The 21,971-nt window shown below is 41.8% G+C and overlaps 1 protein-coding gene across 1 annotated transcript in view; it reads right to left on the bottom strand.

Annotated features, from left to right (window-relative positions):
* Positions 1-3,465: 3,465 nt before the first annotated feature.
* IMP4 (IMP U3 small nucleolar ribonucleoprotein 4) overlaps positions 3,466-21,971 on the bottom strand; it is a 51,671-nt gene continuing 33,165 nt past the window's right edge. The window contains exons 4-9 of the mRNA XM_053695359.1: positions 8,569-8,678; positions 6,071-6,203; positions 5,832-5,986; positions 5,626-5,720; positions 3,702-3,775; positions 3,466-3,623 (exon numbers count right to left, since the gene is read on the bottom strand). Coding sequence (XP_053551334.1) covers positions 3,511-3,623; positions 3,702-3,775; positions 5,626-5,720; positions 5,832-5,986; positions 6,071-6,203; positions 8,569-8,678 — 680 coding nt within the window. The 3' untranslated portion in view covers positions 3,466-3,510. The remainder of the gene's footprint in view (positions 3,624-3,701; positions 3,776-5,625; positions 5,721-5,831; positions 5,987-6,070; positions 6,204-8,568; positions 8,679-21,971) is intronic.

The following is a 21,971-nucleotide window of genomic DNA, read 5'->3' as shown; positions in this document are numbered from 1 at the left end:
GAAGCAGCCGTAGCTTTCTGTCCCTTGCGATTTCCAGATGAAGATACAAACAATGCAAAAGACTGACAAAAATCCTTAGTCGCCGGAAGGAAAACTATAAGGCACCAACCACATAAGTTGTGCAAGATACGTTCCTTCTAAAAATTAGGATTAGAACACAAGGAAGGAACAATAATCTCCTGATTAATGTTCCGGTCAGAAAACTATCTTTAAGAAGAATCCTAGCTTAGTACAAAAAAACTACCTTATCAGACCGAAAAATAAGGTAAGGGAACTCATACTGAAATGCTGAGAACTCTGATACTCTGAGAGTAGAAGAAATATCAAGCAGCAAGAAAAACTTTCCAAGATAACGACTTAAAGGGACAGTCTACACCAGAATTGTTATTGTTTTAAAAGATAGATAATCCCTTTATTACCCATTTCCCAGTTTTGCATAACTAACACATTTATAATAATATACTTTTAACCTCTGTGATTATCTTGTATCTAAGCCTCTGCAAACTGCCCCTTTTTTCAGTTCTTTTGACAGACATGCAGTCTAGCCAATCAGTGCCTGCTCCCAGATAACTTCTCGTGCACGAGCACAGTGTTATCTATATGAAATACGTGAACTAACACCCTCTAGTGGTGAAAAACTGTTAAAATGCAATCTGAAAGAGGTGGGCTTCAAGGTCTAAGAAATTAGCATATGAACCTCCTAGGTTAAGCTTTCAACTAAGAATACCAAGAGAACAAAGCAAAATTGGTGATAAAAGTAAATTGGAAAATTGTTTAAAATGACATGCTCTATCTGAATCATGAAAGTTTATTTTGGCCTAGACTGTCCCTTTAATATCCAAGGAATGCAGAGGCTCAAACGGAGCCCCTCGAAAACCTTAAGAATTAAGGTTAAAACTCCACGAAGGAGAAACTGGCTTAAATACAGCTCTGATCCTGATCACAGCCTGATAAAATGATTGAACATCTGAAACATCCGCGAGACGTTTGAGAAACAAAATAGATAAGACAGATATTTGCCCCCTTAGGGAACTTAAGAATATCCTTACTCCAAACCCTCTTGGAGAAAAGATACAATTCTAGAAATCCAAACTCTACTCCATGAGTAGCCCCTGGACTCACACCAAGACAGATGATATGTACGCCATATACTAAGGTAAATCTTACTAGTTTACAAACCTGAATCATGGTCACAATGACCAAATCAGAAAAACCTTGCTTGGATAAAATCAAGCCTTTAATCGCCAAGCAGACAACTTCAGGGAAACTAGATGAAAGAGAAGAAAAGGCCCTTGAACTAGAAGGTCCCTTCTCAACGGAAGTCTGCAAGGTTGCAGAGACGACCTCTCCACCAGATCGGCATACAAAATCCAGCAAGGCCAAGCTGGAGCAGTGAGGATCACTGATGCCCTCTCCTGTTTGATTTGCACAATTACCCGAGAAAAAAAAGGTAAACGGAGGAAATAGGTATGTTAGGTTGAAGATCCAATGGACCACCAAGGCATCCATCATTTCTGCCTTGTGGTCCCTAGCCCTTGATCCATATCTTGGGAACTTGGCATTCTGTCAAGATGACATGAGGTCTAAATCCGCTTGACACCCTTTCAGAATCAGACTGGAAACACTTCCTGATGGAGTTCCCACTCCTCCAGATGAAGATCTGCCTGCTCAGGAATTCCTCCTCCCAGATAGGCCTCTGCTCACAGAATTATTTTCCACTTCCTATCACTAACATAGGCAAAGAGAATGACTGGGGTGGGAGGGAAGGGAGGAGCTATTTAGCAGCTTTGCTGTGGTGCTCTTTGTCGCCTCCTGCTGACCAGGAGGTGAATATCCCATTAGTAATTAAGATGATCCGTGGACTCATCGTGTCATTAAAAAGAAAGAGGAATTTCTGTGCAGCCTTCAATCAGCAACTAGCTCCCAGAGGGAAGTGGGAGGGATATTTAGAGCTCTGGTAGGGTGTCTTTGCCTCCTCCTGGTGGACAGGTGATTTAATCCCAAGTGTAAGGAGTCTTAGAATCTCACTACTATTAAAAAGAAAACAATTGCACTGTGGGTGTTATTTTGGTTTGAAAATGTTTACACTTGACTGATATGCTGATATACATAGTTTATATAGTTTAAGAAGGGAGAATGAGCCCCAACATAGTATTAAAGCGATATGAAAAAAAAAATGTTCTTTTGTGATTCAGACAGAGCATACATTTATAAATGTTTCTAATTTGCTTCTACCATCAAATGTGCTTCATTCTCATGGTATTCTTTGGCGAAGATACCTAGGTAGCTGTCTGGAGCACTAAATGGCAGGAAACAGTGCTGCCATCTAGTGCTCTTGCAAATGGATAACATTCTTGCAAAACTGCTGCCATATAGTGTTCTAGACACGTGCACGCTCCTGAGGTTACCTCCCTGCTTTTCAACAAAAGATGGAGAAGAAAATTTGAGAATAGAAGTACATTAGAAACATTTATGAGTTTCATGTCCCTTTAAAAAAAACTTTGCATCACAATAAAATATGCAGCCTCTGATTGAAGTATCTGCACAGTGCACATGCTCAACTGGAAGGCAAGCATGTGCTCAGTATATAGGAAAATGGCTTTCTACGCTCAGAAATAGGCGCCTGGTGCATGCACACTTTGCCAGCATAAAACACACATAAAAGCTGCCTTTTCTTAGCATGTATTTTACAAACTGCCTTTGCTACAGTATATTGACCTTAGAATTCCCCTTTAAAACTTGCTCTATAATATAGTGAAGTCATACATGATATATTAGTTCATATAAATAGATCTTTGTGATTGTTATAGTGCTTTAGACTCAAAGTAATTTTCTATATACGCACAGTATATATCAGTAGCTAAACGCTGCATTACAAATGATCAGTTTTTTTACAAAAAAACAAAATGGTAACTTTGTTAATCAGATTTACATTGCTTTGCTGCCCATGAACACTCATTTTTAAAAAGCTTTTAAAAAGAATATTAAACGCATATTAGATTTGTGTAAAACTAATGCATTTCCCACACAGAGGCCAATAAACTAACTCTAACTTGCAAATGCTGCAAATCAAATAGCTGGTTTAGGCCGTTTGCAGCATTTTGAAAACCTAGGTTACACATTTTGCTTTATGGTGTCTGAGGACAAAGTACAACTTTTACACAAAATACATTGTACCTTTATAAAATCTCATTTACTCTGGCCAGTTAGGAACAGATATAAATTAGCTTCGCACTGCAAATTGTTGTGTAATATTGTTGCAGAATCAGTTGCATTAAGTCTGCAAAATACACTGAAGGGTCTATGGGGACAGGGAATCATATACAAAATTCCAAGGTAAATTGCAGAAAAAGCAGGCAGGCAAAATAAACACTAAAAGTTTAACCATTTTATGGAGAATTCATTTTAATGTCCTTTCAATGGTTGTATGCTGGTGAGGAAGGGTTACAAAAACAAATTCTCAGGTTAGTTTAGAAAAGAAAACTTTATTTACACATTACAAAAAAAACATTATTCAACACTGAGAAATTTCCTCTTCTTTGCCGTGTTAGTATACGGATGCCAGCGCCATTCTACCTCTGCTGTATTCTCGTTCTCCAGCGTGCCCAGCTTTATCATGTACACTGTAAACGAAACATGTGACTTAGAATTCAGAGAGCCAGACGTTCATAGACGGAAGGTTCAAATACATAAATACTTACATTTCATTTCAAAACGGGGTCCTACTTCAGACAGCTCGATATTTCGGTGATCTGTCTTTTTGTAAACATGGTGCCTGGGAAACCAAAATGTGATTACGTTACCATTAAATCTTTTTAATTCACATTCAGGATTGACAGCATATAAATCAAGAATTACATCTTTGTCAGGTTTTGTCTTTCTCCAGTTGTGTTTTAAACAGACATTGTATTGTACATTTTTATTCCTTTTAATTTGTTTCCAGTGATCCTTTTTAACCCCTTGGATGCGCATGAAGAGGTGTTCTGGTCATGCACATTGCTACCTGTAAGCGCATGACAAGCCCGTCATATCATGCAGGGGGATCGCTGATCAAACACTGTTTTCAGCAATCCCCCTCACTGCAGGCCGTGGGGATATTGGTGGCCTAATCAGTGGGCGGCACTCCCAGGATTCATGGGAGTGTGTGGTGACGTCACAAAGAGGCTGAAACAGTAAGGAGCTGGAAGCTGCAACAGAGCTGGATGGGGTGGGGATGTACCTTAAACCTCTCGATCTCAGCTCCTGTAGCAGCTACAAATCTCAAATACCCCTCATTGTAAAAAGAGAATCACCTGCTCTTTTTATTGGTTAGGGTGTGTGTATGTGGTATTCACATTGTTTAAGCTTGAGAAAGGGGCAGGAGCCCCGAAGCGTTGCTCTTCAATAAACTTTTCATCACCTCTTGAGGAGTACAGCCATGCCTTGTTTTTTTGCTAATAGACATAAGGAGTAAATAAAAAGAAGGTTCCAGAGCAAAAGCAGGTTCCCCAAGTCTAACAAAGCGCCAGTCAATGCAAGGTAGAAAATATGGGATTACTAGGAGAAAATAAATTATTACATTAAAAGGGATGCTAAACAGTAAATACATTTCAAACACCTCTATCTATTATTGGTGCCGCCATTTTGGAACCTAGGTTACACTGCAGGTATCTGATGGAAAGATACTGCACATGTGCAGACACCTCAGCACTGTAATGTAGTGAAAGCTAGATTTCAAAATGGCTGCACCCATGGCTAGAGGGAGGCGAGGAATAACCTCAATCTTAGGTTTTTAAAATGTGTTTAGTGTTTGTCCCTTTAAGGAGAACAATGCTTCCAAAATAACCTTTTTTATGGGGAAAAAGAGGAAGGTTCAGGGAGAAGATGGATCACAGATTAGCAGATTATTATGATTCCCACCTAATGGAAAATACTCACAGGGAAATAAGACCCAAAAAGAAGTTTATTGTATCTTCATAGTAACAAATATCACCCAGATATAACTACTCTTTAATAAAAACGTTAGATCATACACTATTCTGTGATCTATCTTTTTAAAGATCCTCATTGCAAACGGAGGTTTGGGTTAACAGTTTAGGCAATTTATGTTAGCTTTTGTTTACTTTTCCCTCCATCCCTAAACTTCTGTGGTGTCACATGTTTTTAAAAATGTAGATTAACAGTTTTACATCCACAATCATGATAGGAAAATTATGATTTGCAATAGTAACCAAGTTGAATCAGTGCTAAACCACCTAAGGGCAGGCTTCCCCAGTCTCTCTTAACCGCACATGTGCAAAACAGAGTTTGTGCTTTATCTGAATACTAATTTGTGATTGGTTAGCAGGTGTTCTTTTGTTCTGGGGGACAGGGAAATCAGTGAAATGAATAAACATAAAACAATATACTCATTTGACAAAACAAAACTGCAGTTGTCATTGCAAAATATTCTTATATATGAAGGTTCATAATCATGTAGTAATTTGTTTAGTGGTCCCTTTAAAACAAAGAAATTAAATTTCCATCAGACTGGCTAGAAACAGCTCCTGTTTGACAATACACAGCAAGATGGCTTTCCTGGTGCTGATTAATCAGTCTATTAAGCTTTGTACATGACATCCAACTTCAATTATCATAAATGTGTACCTGAAGGAGATATAGTCATCCTGATTAGCAAATGTGATCACCCGTCTGCTCTCGTCTTTGGGTACTGGGAACAAATATTTCATAATATTTGAGACCTAGGGAGAAGTTTTAAAAATGTTAGCAACGCTTGTCCGCTTTTTGTGTCGCCCCTTTCCTCCTACAGCTCCTCTATTAATGCACAATATAGTGCCCCGCATTTTACTTACCCTCTGGCCTAGCCGTGAAGAGAAATTGTGAAAGATGAGATGTGGATAAGCTTCAGACATAGTGCCCAAATCGGGGATGTCGTGTCGCATAACAACATTGCAAAGTGTAAAATATGCGGTAGGTCCAAACGGAAGGTGACACACAATTAGCCCATCTACGAGAGAGAGAAAGGTTTGGTTATAAAACAGTCATCCTTACACCTCCGATTAGCGAGGCCCATATTGCTCTTGTGACTGACCTGGCATGCCTCTATGTTCATGCACAATGATGAGATCTGTGACATCATTTGCCTTGCACGCCTGCACTAGCGCACCGACCTCATGCTTTCCTCTGTTCATGCGCTGACCGTTAGGGAACACCAGCTTCATTTCCTGGGGGGCGGGGGGAGTAAGAATATGAGAGAATCAAAAAGAATGATAATATTCTAAGTCTACAAACAGTAGCTATGTCAAACTGCAAGCGACAGAGAGCAGTCCCACCTGTTCTATACGTAGACTTCAATGCGCACTCCCGATTCTGTACCTAATACTCATGCACGCATCCTCACAAGCCACTGTTTTTAATCACGAGATTCATGGTTTACTTGGAGAGTTAAAAAGTAGAAGCTGAACAGCAGTGTACAGAGAGCGTGATTCCCCTATCTAACGAGAGTAAGCAAAATATGCAAATCTACATTGGGCGATATCTCGCATGTGTGACATACGCACGCGCACAAGGAACGGCCCGCTTCATAATAATCTAAGGTGACCAAAGCACATGAGCAGGAAGGCCATAAATGTATGCGAGCCGTATGGCTAATAAGATCAGCTGATCAGTAAAATCATCACCGCAAGAATAAAATAGCACTTAGAGAGGGGCAGGCGGAAAGGGTTAAAATAAATTACAGATCGGAAAGATTTTAACTCTTCCAGCTAATATTATACATTCATTGAAAGTTACACACATAACTATATTAAATGACACAGTTTAAAAATATTTTTGTGAAATTATAAGTTTACCGTCACTTTAAAGGATTTATTTTATTGCTTTTGCTGAAAAGAAAATGGTTTTGAGTAAAAATGACAAAAGTCAAACTCTGTAATTTATGTATGCTGCATAATACGGCAAATTACCTGAATCAGCCACATACTATGCAGTGATTGCTTACAGCACTGAAAAAAAAAACTTATTTCAAGTTAGTTCTAAAAAGGCGTTCTCTATCTTTTCAAACAATAACTATTTTAGTGTAGACTGTCCGTTTAAGAATAATGTAGTGTTTCTCAACTCCAGCCCTTTACCACCATTAACAAGCAAGATTTTAAACGGATATCCCACCTTACTTGCTCTAATCTTTTTGCGACACTAATGGTATGTGTTTAACCCACAGAGCACTACTGGTCCTGAGTGAAAACTGCTGCTGGGCCTTTAGCTGTGAGATCTGCCCTTCTGCGAGGGTTAAACACACAGCATTACAGGGTTGCTAGTATTAAAACAACATACTCTAAGGTATTAACACTATAATGGTACTTTATAGGGACAGTCTACACTACAATTGTTATTGTATAAAAAGATAGATAACTCCTTTACTACCCATTCGCCAGCTTTGCCCAACTAACATTGTTATATTAATGTACTTTATAACATTTAAACCTCTAAATGTCTGTCTGTTTCTAAGCCACTACAGACAGCCTCTTAATCACATGCTTTTTTATTAGATTTTCAAAACAGGAGACTGCTAGTTCATGTGTGCCATATAGATAATATTGTGCTCATGCCCAAGGAGTTATTTAAGAGTAAGCACAACACAATACTAACTGCAAGTCAATAGATAATTAAAAAAAAGTCATGTGATCAGGGGGCTATCAGAAGAGGCTTAAATTAAAAGGTAATCACAGAGGTAAAAAAGTATATTAATATAAAACTGTTGGAATGGGTAATAAAAGGATTATCTATCTTATAACAATAAAAACTCTATTGTAGACTGTCCCTTTAGGCCATCTCTTTCTTGGGCTGTATAGCAGATGAAAGGGACACAAAGATGAAATAGAAAATGTGCTAATGCTTTAGACCATTTTATTTACTCACTATTGCTGGGCGATATATATATATATATATATATATATATATATATATATATATACATACACACACACACATATATATATATACATACACTTATATATTACACCCCAGCAAAGGAAGATCCTAAACAGCAATAAACTGCAGATCTTGAGCTGAACACAACTTGAATGCATGCAAGCAACAGGCATTGGTTAAATGGGTATAGGCAAGCAACAAGCATTGGTTAAACGGGTATAGGCAAGCAACAGGCATTGGTTAAATGGGTATAGGCAAGCAAAAGGCATTGGTTAAATGGGTATAGGCAAGCAGCACTTATATGGGTGCAGACAAGCAGCACTTATATGGGTGCAGGCAAGCAGCACTTATATGGGTGCAGGCAAGCAGCACTTATATGGGTGCAGGCAAGCAGCACTTATATGGGTGCAGGCAAGCAGTAGCTATATGGGTGCAGGCAAGCAGTAGTTACATGCAAGAATTAGATCATTTTTATATTGCAGCTTATTTCTCTGCAATACAGAGCATGTGAGAATACAAACAACAAATGTAGGCAGCCACAAAGGCACCTACATTTGCTGTTTGTATTCTAACATTTTTTTAATATATGGTACATCTTATTTTTGTAGTGCTGTTCTTTCTATAGTTTGTGTTTATAATACAGAGAAAGTGACCATGTACCTTGGCAAACATTTTAAGACGTGAGCTGGGGTCCCTTGATGTTGTTATCATTATTTTCGGATCTTCTACACCTGCCCACCTGTATTCATCATCCACATAGGAGGAGACACCTATAAATATACAAAAACATAACTAAATCAGTTACCCAGACATACCATTGGAAACCCTTATCCATATTAGTCTTTAGAAAGCAAAATAATGTTATGCTTGATAGTGTTAATCTTTTCATAAGGTTAAAATGCATTAAACAAACATTTTATTATATTGATATAGGTATTAGTCCGATTCCACTAAGCAAGTTAAACTTTAAGAAAAAATGGAGACAATGCTCCTATATCACCCCAACGCTCGTTTCACCAAAAGCGTCTTCAGAAAGGGGGTGCACAACTGCTTCTTGTTGCGTATTTATGCTTAGAGAAATCCCTCCTCTTGTACCTTATTGGTTAAATTCCAATCACGTGACTCCATGCTATTGGATAATCTTATCTGTCAATCTATGCCTATGATACATATATATATTATGAAGTCACGTGTTCTTATGATCCCATCTGACACATCCAAGATATACGTTATTGTTTAAACAGCTTTTGAATGGATGATGATTGTTTATATTATCAATGTGGTTATAAGTGTTTCTTGTGATACGATTTATTAATGTTGCAATCAGTCATGAGGATTATCAGTATACCAATATTGTATGCAGTAATCAAATTTATAAGGATGTTATAAATATGTTGGTTTTGTAGGAAAAAGTAAATTTATGCTTACCTGATAAATTGATATCTTCTATGATACGACGAGTCCACGGATTCATCCTTTACTTGTGGGATATTATCCTCCTGCTAACAGGAAGTGGCAAAGAGCACCACAGCAGAGCTGTCTATATAGCTCCTCCCTTGACTCAACCCCCCAGTCATTCGACCGAAGGTATAGGAAGAAAAAGGAGAAACTAAAAGATGCAGAGGTGACTGAAGTTTTAAATAAAAAAATATAATTTGTCTTAAATTGACAGGGCGGGCCGTGGACTCGTCGTATCATAGAAGAAATCAATTTATCAGGTAAGCATAAATTTACTTTTCTTCTATAAGATACGACGAGTCCACGGATTCATCCTTTACTTGTGGGATACAATACCAAAGCTACAGGACACGGATGAACGGGAGAGACAAGACAGATGCCTAAACAGAAGGCACCACTGCTTGAGGAACTTTTCTCCCAAAAATAGCCTCCGAAGAAGCAAAAGTATCAAATTTGTAAAATTTGGAAAAGGTATGAAGTGAATACCAAGTCGCAGCCTTAAAAATCTGTTCAACAGAAGCATCATTTTTAAAAGCCCATGTGGAAGCCACCGCTCTAGTAGAGTGAGCTGTAATCCTTTCAGGAGGCTGCAGTCCAGCAGTCTCGTATGCCAAACGGATGATGCTTTTCAGCCAAAAAGAAAGAGAGGTAGCCGTAGCTTTTAGACCTCGACGTCTTCCAGAATAGACAACAAACAGAGAAGATGTTTGACGGAAATCTTTGGTCGCTTGCAAGTAAAACTTCAAAGCACGAACCACGTCCAAGTTGTGTAACAGACACTCCTTCTTAGAGGAAGGATTAGGTCACAGAGAAGGAACAACAATTTCCTGATTAATATTCTTATTAGTAACAACCTTAGGAAGGAATCCAGGTTTGGTACGCAAAACCACCTTATCAGAATGGAAAGCAAAATAAGGCGAGTCGCATTGCAATGCAGATAGTTCAGATACTCTTCGAGCCGAAGAGATAGCAACTAAAAACAGAACTTTCCAAGGTAAAAGCTTAATATCTATGGAATGCATAGGTTCAAACGGAACCCCTTGAAGAACTTTAAGAACTAAATTCAAACTCCATGGCAGAGCAATAGGTTTAAACACAGGCTTAATTCTAACCAAAGCCTGACAAAACGACTGAACATCTGCCAGACGCTTGTGCAGTAAAATTGATAAAGCAGATATCTGTCCATTTAAGGAACTAGCTGATAGCCCCTTCTCCAATCCTTCTTGGAGAAAGGACAAAATCCTAGGAATCCTGATCTTACTCCATGAGTAGCCTTTGGATTTGCACCAATAAAGATATTTACGCCATATCTTATGGTAAATTTTCCTAGTAACAGGCTTTCGAACCTGAATCAAGGTATCTATGACCGAATCAGAGAATCCCCGCTTAGATAAAATCAAGCGTTCAATCTCCAGGCAGGCAGTCAGCCGCAGAGAAACTAGATTTGAATGCTGGAACGGACCTTGAATGAGAAGGTCCTATCTCAGTGGCAGTGTCCATGGTGGCAGAGATGACATTCCCACCAGGTCTGCATACCAAGTCCTGCGTGGCCACGCAGGTGCTATCAAAATCACCAAAGCCTGGGGGCGTGTCGAAACAGCAACCAAGATGGCTGCTTTTCTTTAAGGCTGATTACCGGAGCAGATAAAACCGCTATTTACTGCTCTGAAATTTTAAAATCTGAACTATTCTTCAGCATTATTTTACAGTCCAGAAGCTACTGAATAGCAAGATATCTTTATTCAACTAGATTTCAGCCCGGAAGACCTAATAGATGTGGTGCGTAGCGGAGGCCTTCTAACGACCTCAGCCTGCATCTCACCCTCCCTAATATCCTGCAGATACAGGACCAGCAGCGGTATACGCTGATCATTTCCCAATCCCTACCCGCTTAACTGGGACTGAAGGTAACCAGTAAGGAATTAATAGTTTGCACAGGAGAGTTAAAACACAAGATGGAGGCCATAGACAATTGGGAGCGCAACATGCTATAACTTACGGAGCTTCACTACCAGGCCATACAAATTGAGCTTTACGGTCTCCTTATAGCCGTAAGACCCGTGGAACAGTATGTACCTGTAGCAGCACACGGCCCAGCAGATGCCCATGTGGTTAGTTTCCAGCCGCCGATGACAGACCGCAGTCGGGGAGACCCGGTGTCCAGAGAGACCTCGGTGTGTACCCTGAGTCCGCATACGGATCAAGAGCGGTCCGTAATGAAAGAGGAGGCTAGTCTAGTACTAGTGACAACGAGCAAGAATACCGTCCCAGCCCAAGCTCTCACCGATGTTGCCAACACCGCTAGTACGCAGTCTGCTAGACATGGGCCCTCATTTTACCTGTATTGGAGCCTGACAGCCTGTCTGTCGGGGCCGGGTGTTCATCTCACACCACACCTGACAAAAATGTGGGACTGTTTGCCTTGCAGAAGAGTTGGAGTGGGTTGACAGCGACCACAACCTGCATACATGACTTGCTTTGCTGTGGGTGATACAGTCCTTTTCTAGACTTTTGCATGAAGATCTCCAGTCTGACCCTCGAAGTTTAGTTTAAATACTTGCATGTGACTTGTAAAACCTGTTTAGTAATTGTTTTTTAGACCCCTGGAAGTTAACTAAGTTTGGGTACAGCTATCTCATTGCCAGAGTCCACTGTTATTCTATATTATATTCTAGGCTCCCTAGACTGGATTTATTGATAGCCTGAATATATTTCATGGATCTCCTTATCTCTGTGCATTGCGCATTGTGGTTTAATTTTTATTTTACTACCTGATTCAGTTAACGTGTGTTTTTTAGACCAGGGAGCATAGAATAGGTAGCAGCTTGTCCCATATTATCTACAAACAGTACTATGTTCTGGGGGATGTGTGATGAGACAGTATAGAGTTGTAAACCTATTGCACTGTTCCATTTTTTATTCCTATGAGTCAGCCCCTTTTCTTTCTTAACTTACTTATATTTTTACTCTCTTTACTGGAGAGCTGCTCATTTTATTCTTGACCTAGGGCCACAGGGCCCATGCCCCTGGTCAATGTTATATTATACCCAATGTTACATGCGATCCTAGTTGCTATATTCATAGTGATCTTTACAGTGGAATATATAAGCCTGACGTTTAAGATTTGTGCTAGTTGCAAGTTATGGGTTATTAGATCTAGATGTTTTAAAATTACCTAGTATATGATAGGGGATGATAGAATTTATAGCTCATATTTTACCAAGATGGGGTCTTGAATTGTATCTAGCTAGATGATTATACTCAGCATCACTTCCTATAACCTAGCTTGGATCTCTATATAATAGTTTGCCCCCCCCCCTAATAATATAGCTTACTGGTTAAACTTAGGGACACAGATCCCATATGAACTCCCTAATCCTGTTTCCGTGTGCCTATGACTAGTATCTTATTGTTACACCCCCTTACCCGTTAAATTGAGGTGTTATTTCTGTAAGTCTTATAGAAGATGTCAATTGAGCAGATGATATGTGCCTATACACAATGCTACACTTTTGTTTCTTTGTATTTCTGTTTTACAATGCCAAGGCTTGTCTGTATATTTTATTTTTGGAACCTCAATAAAAATATTATTTAATAAAAAGCAGGGGCACTTTCGTAGGTGGGAGTTTGCATTGCACCGGATTTTGCGGGTCCTTGCCTTCTTCTCCTGGGAAGCCGGATCGGCGGTCCCCCCCGCCTGCTTTTTTCTGCTGTGCTTACGCGGCGGTGGCGGGACCGGCTTCCTCCAGTCACGGCGTGGCCTCACCAGATGGATGCTCCTGGGGGGGGGGGGGCGTGATTGGAGGAAGCCGGTTTGGTCGTTGCTGATGAAGTGCGGAGGACCTGCGGGCGGGGGGGGGGGTCGGTGGTCTGGCGTTTCGGGACGGGACGGTGGGTGTTTGTAGAGTCCGGTGCAATGTGGACGTTCATGGATGGAAGTGCCCCTGTTTTTAATAGTTTTTCAAAAAAAAAAAAAAATCACCAAAGCCCTCTCCTGTTTGATTCTGGCAATCAGACGAGAAAGGAGAGGAAATGGTGGAAACACATAAGCCAGGTTGAATGACCAAGGTACTGCTAGAGCATCTATCAGTACTGCTTGGGGATACCTTGATCTGGACCCGTAAAAAGGAAGTTTGGCATTCGCTGATAGATGGCAAGAGTGAGTCTCTGCCCATCGAGTTATTTTGGAAACCTCTATCATCGCTAGAGAACTCTTTGTTCCCCCTTGATGATTGATATATGCTACAGTCGTGATATTGTCCGACTGGAATCTTATGAATCTGGCCAAAGCCAGCTGAGGCCACGCCTGAAGCGCGTTGAATATCGCTCTCAGTTCTAGAATATTTATTGGAAGGAGAGCCTCCTCCTGAGTCCACACACCCTGTGCTTTCAGGGAATTCCAGACTGCACCCCAGCCCAATAGGCTGGCGTCCGTCGTCACTATGACCCAAGCTGGCCTGCGGAAACACATTCCCTGGGACAGATGATCCTGTGACAACCACCAAAGAAGAGAGTCTCTGGTCTCTTGATCCAGATTTATCGGAGGAGATAAATTTGCATAATCCCCATTCCACGGTTTGAGCATGCATAGTTGCAGTGGTCTGAGATGCCAGCGAGCAAACGGAACTATGTCCATTGCCGCTACCATTAGTCCAATTACCTCCAAACACTGAACCACTGACGGCCGAGGAATGGAATGAAGTGCTCGGCAGGTGTTTAAAATCTTTGATTTTCTGACCTTCGTCAGAAAAATTTTCATGTTTGACAAATCTATCAGAGTTCCCAGGAATGGAACTCTTGTGAGAGGGATAAGTGAACTCTTCTGTACGTTCACCTTCCACCCGTGAGATCTTAGAAAAGCCAACACGATGTCCGTGTGAGATTTTGCTAGTTGGTAAGTTGACACCTGAATTAAGATATCGTCCAGATAAGGCGCCACTGCTATGCCCCGCGGCCTTAGAACCGCCAGAAGGGACTCTAGCACTTTTGTGAAAATTCTGGGAGCTGTGGCCAACCCGAAGGGAAGAGCCACAAACTGGTAATGTTTGTCCAGGAAGGCGAACCTGAGGAACTGGTGATGATCTTTGTGGATAGGAATGTGAAGATACGCATCCTTCAAATCCACGGTGGTCATATATTGACCCTCCTGGATCATTGGTAAAATAGTCCGAATGGTCTCCATCTTGAAGGATGGGACTCTGAGAAATTTGTTTAGGATCTTGAGATCTAAAATCGGTCTGAAGGTTCCCTCTTTTTTGGGAACCACGAACAGATTGGAGTAAAACCCCTGCCCCTGTTCTGCTTTTGGAACTGGGCGGTTACACCCATAGTATATAGGTCTTCTACACAGCGTAAGAACGCCTCTCTTTTTGTCTGGTTTACAGACAATCGTGAAAGATGAAATCTCCCCCCTTGGAGGAGAATCTTTGAATTCTAGAAGATACCCCTGGGTCACAATTTCTAATGCCCAGGAATCTTGAACGTCTCTTGCCCAAGCCTGAGCGAAGAGAGAAAGCCTGCCCCCTACTAGATCCGGTCCTGGATCGGGGCTGCCCCTTCATGCTGTCTTGATAACAGCAGCGGGCTTCTTGGCCTGTTTACCTTTATTCCAGGTCTGGTTCGGTCTCCAGACAGACTTGGATTGAGCAAAATTCCCCTCCTGCTTTGTGGCAGGGGAGGAGGTAGGAGGATCACCTTTGAAGTTTCGAAAGGAACGAAAATTATTTTGTTTGGTCCTCATCTTATTTGTCTTGTCCTGAGGAAGGGCATGGCCTTTTCCTCCAGTGATGTCGGAAATTATCTCTTTCAGTTCAGGCCCGAATAGGGTCTTACCCTTGAAAGGAATAGCTAAAAGCTTAGATTTTGATGACACATGACACAGACCAGGACTTAAGCCATAACGCTCTACGTGCTAAAATGTCAAAACCAGAATTTTTTGCCGCTAATTTAGCCAGTTGAAAAGCGGCATCTGTAATAAAAGAATTAGCTAGCTTGAGAGCCCTAATTCTATCCAAAATATCCTCTAATGGGGTCTCAACCTTAAGAGCCTCCTCTAGAGCCTTGAACCAAAAAGCAGCTGCAGTAGTTACAGGAACAATGCACGCTATAGGTTGCAGAAGAAAACCCTGATGAATATTTTCTTTAGAAGACCCTCTAATTTTTTATCCATAGGATCATTGAAAGTACAACTGTCCTCAATAGGTATAGTTGTATGCTTAGCCAGGGTAGAAATAGCTCCCTCCACCTTAGGGACCGTCTGCCACGAATCCCGAATGGTGTCAGATATGGGAAACACTTTCTTAAAAGTAGGAGGGGGGGAGAACGGAATACCTGGTCTATCGCACTCCTTAGTAACAATGTTCGAAATCCTCTTAGGGACCGGAAAAACATTAGTGTAAGAAGGAACCTCTAGATATCTATCCATTTTACACAATTTCTCTGGAGGAATCTCAATAGGGTCACAGTCCTCCAGAGTCGCTAAAACCTCCCTGAGCAACAAGCGGAGGTGTTCAAGCTTAAACTTAAAAGACGTCATATCTGAGTCTGTTTGAGGGAACATCTTTCCTGAATCGGAAAGCTCTCCCTCAGACAGCAATTCCCTTACCCCCAATTCAGAGCATTGTGAGGGTACATCGGAGATGGCTAATAAAGCATCAGAGGGCTCAGCATTTACTCTCATACCAGACCTACTGCGCTTCCCCTGCAAACCAGGCAGTTTAGATAATACCTCTGTGAGGGTAGTAGATATAACTGCGGCCATATCTTGCAGGGTGAAAGAATTAGACGCACTAGAGGTACTTGGCGTCGCTTGTGTGGGCGTTAAAGGTTGTGACACTTGGGGAGAAGTAGATGGCAAAACCTGATTCTCTTCTGACTGAGAATCATCCTGCAACATACTTTTATCAGCTAAAATATGTTCTTTGCAATGTAAGCCCCTTTCAGTACATGAGGGACACATTTTAAGTGGGGGGTTCAACAATGGCTTCTAAACACATGGAACATTGGCTTTCCTCAATGTCAGACATGTTCAACAGGCTAGTAATGACCACAAACAGGCATGAAAACACTTTATTTAGTGAAAAAATAACAATCTTAAAAAACGGTACTGCGCCTTTAACCCCTTAACGACCGAGGACGTGCAGGGTACGTCCTCAAAAAAAAGGCAGTAAAAGCCTGAGGACGTACCCTGCACGTCCTCGGTGTGGAAAGCAGCTGGAAGCGATCCTGCTCGCTTCCAGCTGCTTTCCGGTTATTGCAGTGATGCCTCGATATGGAGGCATCCTGCAATAACTCTAGATGGCCATCCGATGCAGAGAGAGCCACTCTGTGGCCCTCTCTGCACCGGACATCGATGGCCGGTATCGTTGGTGGGTGGGAGCCGACTTGGGAGGCGGGTGGGCGGCGATCGATGGGCCGGGTAATGTAGAGGGGGGCGGGATCGGGGGCAGGTCCGATGGGGGCGCGCGCGTGCACGGGGGCAGCTGGCGGGCGCGTGCACGGGGCGGGAGCGGGTGGGAATGCTACACTACAGAAAATATAACTATGTATAAAAGTTTGAGAAAGGGGTATTTAATTTCAAGAAAATATAAATCAAAGGTATCTAGGAGGGGGTGGGGGGTTGGTCTTTGGTGGGGCAGGGAGCTACACTACAGAAAAGGGGAAAAATTAAAAAAATCTGCAATTTTATTCTAAACTGGGTACTGGCAGACAGCTGCCAGTACCCAAGATGGCGGCCATTAAGACAGAGGGGGAGAGTTAGAGAGCTGTTTGGTGGGGGATCAGTCAGGTTGGGGGCTAAAGGGGGGTCCTACAGAGCAGCATATGTAAATATGCCTTTTCTTTTTTTTTTTTTTTAAAAAAGCCCAAATATAGCTTTTATTTTAGTACTGGCAGTTTCTGCCAGTACTTAAGATGGCGGGGACAATTGTGGGGTGGGGGAGGGAAGAGAGCTGTTTGGGAGGGATCAGGGGGTCTGATGTTTCAGGTGGGAGGCTAAGCTCTACACTAAAGCTAAAATTAACCCTGCAAGCTCCCTACAAGCTACCTAATTAACCCCTTCACTGCTAGCCATAATACGTGTGATGCGCATTTAGCGGCCTAAGTACCAAAAAGCAACGCCAAAGCCATATGTGTCTGCTATTTCTGAACAAAGGGGATCACAGAGAAAAATTTACAACCATTTATGCCATAATTGCACAAGCTGTTTGTAAATAATTTCAGTGAGAAACAAAAAGTTTGTGAAAAAGGGAACTTTTTTTTTTATTTGATCGCATTTGGCGGTGAAATGATGGCATGAAATATACCAAAATGGGCCTAGATCAATACTTTGGGTTGTCTGCTACACTAGACTAAAGCTAAAATTAACCCTACAAGCTCCCTACAAGCTCCCTAATTAACCCCTGCACTGCTGGGCATAATACACGTGTGGTGCGCAGCGGCATTTAGCGGCCTTCTAATTACCAAAAAGCAATGCCAAAGCCATATATGTCTGCTATTTCTGAACAAAGGGGATCCCAGAGAAAAATTTTCAACAATTTATGCCATAATTGCACAAGCTGTTTGTAAATAATTTCAGTGAGAAACTGAAAGTTTGTGAAAAAGTGAACGATTTTTTGTATTTGATCGCATTTGGCGGTGAAATGGTGGCATGAAATATATCAAAATTGGCCTAGATCAATACTTTGGGATGTCTTCTAAAAAAAATATATACATGTCAAGGCATATTCAGGGATTCCTGAAAGATATCAGTGTCCCAATGTAACTAGCGCTAATCTTGAATAAAATGGTTTGGAAATAGCAAAGTGCTACTTGTATTTATGGCCCTATAACTTGCAAAAAAAAGCAAAGAACATGTAAACATTGGGTATTTCTAAACTCAGGACAAAATTTAGAAAATATTTAGCATGGGTGTTTTTTGGTGGTTGTGGATGTGTAACAGATTTTGGGGGTCAAAGTTAGAAAAAGTGTGTTTTTTCCATTTTTTTCTCATATTTTATAATTTTTTTTATAATAAATTATAAGATATGATGAAAATAATGGTATCTTTGGAAAGTCCATTTAATGGCGAGAAAAACGGTATATAATATGTGTGGGTACAGTAAATGAGCAAGAGGAAAATTACAGCTAAACACAAACACCGCAAAAATGTAAAAATAGCCTTGGTCCCAAACGGACAGAAAATGGAAAAGTGCTGTGGTCATTAAGGGGTTAAGAGAAAAAGCATACAATTTTTCCAAAACTGCTTAAAAACAATAAAATTGTCCCAATTTTATGGTAAAAGCATCCCAATACTACAGCTAAGTTTGCCCCACAAGGAAAGGAATACTTGACCCTTACAGGAAAAAACGGAAAATTACAAACACGTTTATTTCAACAAAAAGCACCCCCTGCACCTCGCCACAGCCCTGCTGTGGCGCCTACCTGCCCTCAGGGGTCTGTAAAACCAGGATAAACCTTCGTTTTGGCCCAATACAGCTCACAAAGGCCCACTGGATCAGGAGCTTGCTGCTTGCTTGATAAAAACAACTGCGCAACTGAGGCGCAAAAATAGGCCCCGCCCATCTCACTTGATGTCTTACAGCCCAAATTGACCGCACCAGAGCGGTCTAAAACCTAGCCATGTGGGTTCAGAAACCCAGAAATGAAGCCATGTGTACCCTCTTAATAAAGCATAAAAACGTCTCTTTTAAAAACGTTAACTGCACTCCCAACATATAAACATTTGCCCACAAACATTCAAACATCAGTGTCAACCATTTTTGTATAGCCCATAAATGCAAGTCCAGTAATACACCTCTTTATATACTTTAGGATTACTGCTTACCCTCTCCCTCATGGGGATACTGTCAGCCAATTGTGAAATAACACAGTCTCTCCAGAAAAAAATGACTGAACATACCTCACTGCTTATAGCATGAAAAACGTTCCTCACACTGAAGTTTCTTAAGTACTCCTCAGCCATTCTGTGGGAAGTGCTCTGGATCTCAGTAACAACTGCTAAGATCATCAGTCTCCAGGCAGAAGTCTTCATCCATCTGCTGCCTGAGGGAAAGTAGTACACACCGGTACCATTTAAAATAAAAAACTCTTGCTTGAAGAAATAAAAACTAACATTTTATCACCTCTTTCACTTTACCCTTCCTATTACTTAGAGAAGGCAAAGAGAATGACTGGGGGGTGGAGTCAAGGGAGGAGCTATATAGACAGCTCTGCTGTGGTGCTCTTTGCCACTTCCTGTTAGCAGGAGGATAATATCCCACAAGTAAAGGATGAATCCGTGGACTTGTCGTATCTTATAGAAGAAATAACACAATGATTTAAACTTAGAACAGAATGAAAAGATATTTGTTGTTATATAAATAGCTTTTAATTGTGGTTATGTTTCTAAAAATACAATTTATGTTGCAATCATTTAAGTGAATGTAAACTTGAGCAGTCACTGAAGTCATAGGAAAGAATTTTAAAAATGAATGAGACTTTTTTTTTTTTTTTTATTGAACATTTTTATTATAAGCATAAGTTATCACAACTCTTTCGAACATTACAGATATGAAGTAAACACAAAAATTACAGGAGTTACATCTCGCATTATATTGAAATGACATGGATATTGCAAAACATAACCAGGCTTTCACCTCCATTCCTAACATTTCTAAAGGTCAAACTATACCTGAGTGAGAGGCGAAATGAGGAGTGAGCAGGAGTGTTCACAGGTTGGGAGAGTCGTTGTCAGTTGGTAGGTTAAGGTTATGGCGTTTTCCGCCTTTTGTTCTGCTTTTTAAAAGCGAAATTACGCTAGTAGTCAGTTATTATGTGGGTATTGCCTGCAGAAGCAGCTGAGCGGAAGCGCGGGGCCGACAAGGGCCACCGCTCCAAAGGAGTGAAATCTAGGCTCAGTCATCTTTGCACTGTCGCGGGCTAAAGTACCCCCTCTGGGGGGGAAGGAGGTATTAGATGGGGGGGGGAAGGGGAGGGAAAGGGCTCATTGAGTGGAGGGGGAGGGGGGGTGGGGGGGAATGCACAGACCGTCCTGGTCCCGTATCAGGGGCCAGTGACACTGAGGGGCAGAAGATCCTAACGTTTAGTTCTGAGGCTCTGTAGGTAGGCTTCCCAGGGCTCCCAAACAAGACAGAAAATTTCCGACTTGCGCCGGACTCTGTAGACAAAGTCTTCCATGGACTTGACATAATTTAGGTATTCCATTACACTCTGTCATTTCGGAGGGTGCACTTTTTTCCAGTTCCTGGCAATTGCCATTTTAACTGAGGTGAGTATGTATATAAGAAGGGTTCTCTTGTGCGGGGGCACTTTCTCCAAACCCAAGTGCAGGAGAGCCATTCCAGGATCCTTTATCTCTGGAAGGCCCATCAAGCTACAGACCCTACTGGTCTTACTCCAGAGTGACTTTAGGTTGGGACACGTCCACCAGGTGTGTAGTGGGGCGCCAATGCCACCACAGTTTCTCCAACAGGAGGGGGAGTGATTAGGATAGAGGGTCTGCAGTCTGGTCGGGACCAGGTGCCACCTGGTGATCATTTTAAAGTAGAGCTCGTACATCGTAGTGCAATGTAAAGCAGCCTTGGTCTTGGCGATGGCCAATGTCCATTTCTTAGGGGAGTATATCGTTTTTAGATCCGCCTCCCAGGAGAGCATGTGTCTCGTCTTTGGAATTGTAGGGGGAACCAGTAGGCATCGATAGTGTGCCGTGAGGGGTTTATAGGTCTGGAGGCCCGTTTTCCATCTAGATTCCCAAGCCGTAAGAGGCCGTGGGGCATCTCTCAGGAACCCCCACGCTTTTAGTAGAGATCTTAATCTTAGGAGTTCGAACTCCAAATGCCGCGGGACCTCAAAGTTTGCCACCATCTCGTCTTGCGTTAGAAGACGACCTTCTACGTAAAAGTCACCTACTGTCAAAATCTCGACCTGCCTCCACCAGTTCAGTCTCATGTTAGGGAGGGTCTGAAGTATGGGGAGTACAGGCTGGATAGGAGAAGGATGTGGGGCGATCTGGGTGTGGTGTCGCAATTTATACCATAGCATTTGGCATCCTCTCACAATTGAGTTAGAGATGGTGTGTACGGTGGCAAGATGCGGGGGGAACCACAGCAAATCAGATAGATCTATATAAGCAGGTAGTGATGCCTGTTCCAGTTCCCTCCATCTTGTGGGAGGGAGGTCTCGTCCCCAAGCCGAGACATGAGAGATCATTGCCGCTTCATAGTACATCCTCACGCTTGGCAAGCCTAGCCCTCCCTGATCCAGGGGGGACTGTAAGATTGAGGCCGCGACTCTAGGTCTCTTGTTGTTCCAGACATATCTATTGAAAAGGGTCTGAAAGTTTTTCAGGAGCTTTTCTGGAACTGGGAGGGGAATACATCGCATAATGTACGTTAGCTTGGGTAGTAGCATCATCTTCAGGGCTGCAATTCTACCCATCCAGGAGAGTTCGTCGTATTTCTTGGCTCTCAGGTGTTTGTCAACTGCCTTCAGCAAGGTGTGGTAGTTCTCCTGGAGGACCATCTCCTTGTCATGAGACAAGAAGACCCCAAGGTGCCGGATACCTCTAGTAGACCATTTGAAGGAGTATTGCTGTCGCAAAGCTCTCT

Source organism: Bombina bombina, chromosome 12, assembly GCF_027579735.1.
Source record: "Bombina bombina isolate aBomBom1 chromosome 12, aBomBom1.pri, whole genome shotgun sequence".
NCBI lineage: Eukaryota > Metazoa > Chordata > Amphibia > Anura > Bombinatoridae > Bombina > Bombina bombina.
The sequence above is the reverse complement of the archived record's forward strand: the minus strand, read 5'-3'. Positions and strand labels throughout refer to the sequence as shown.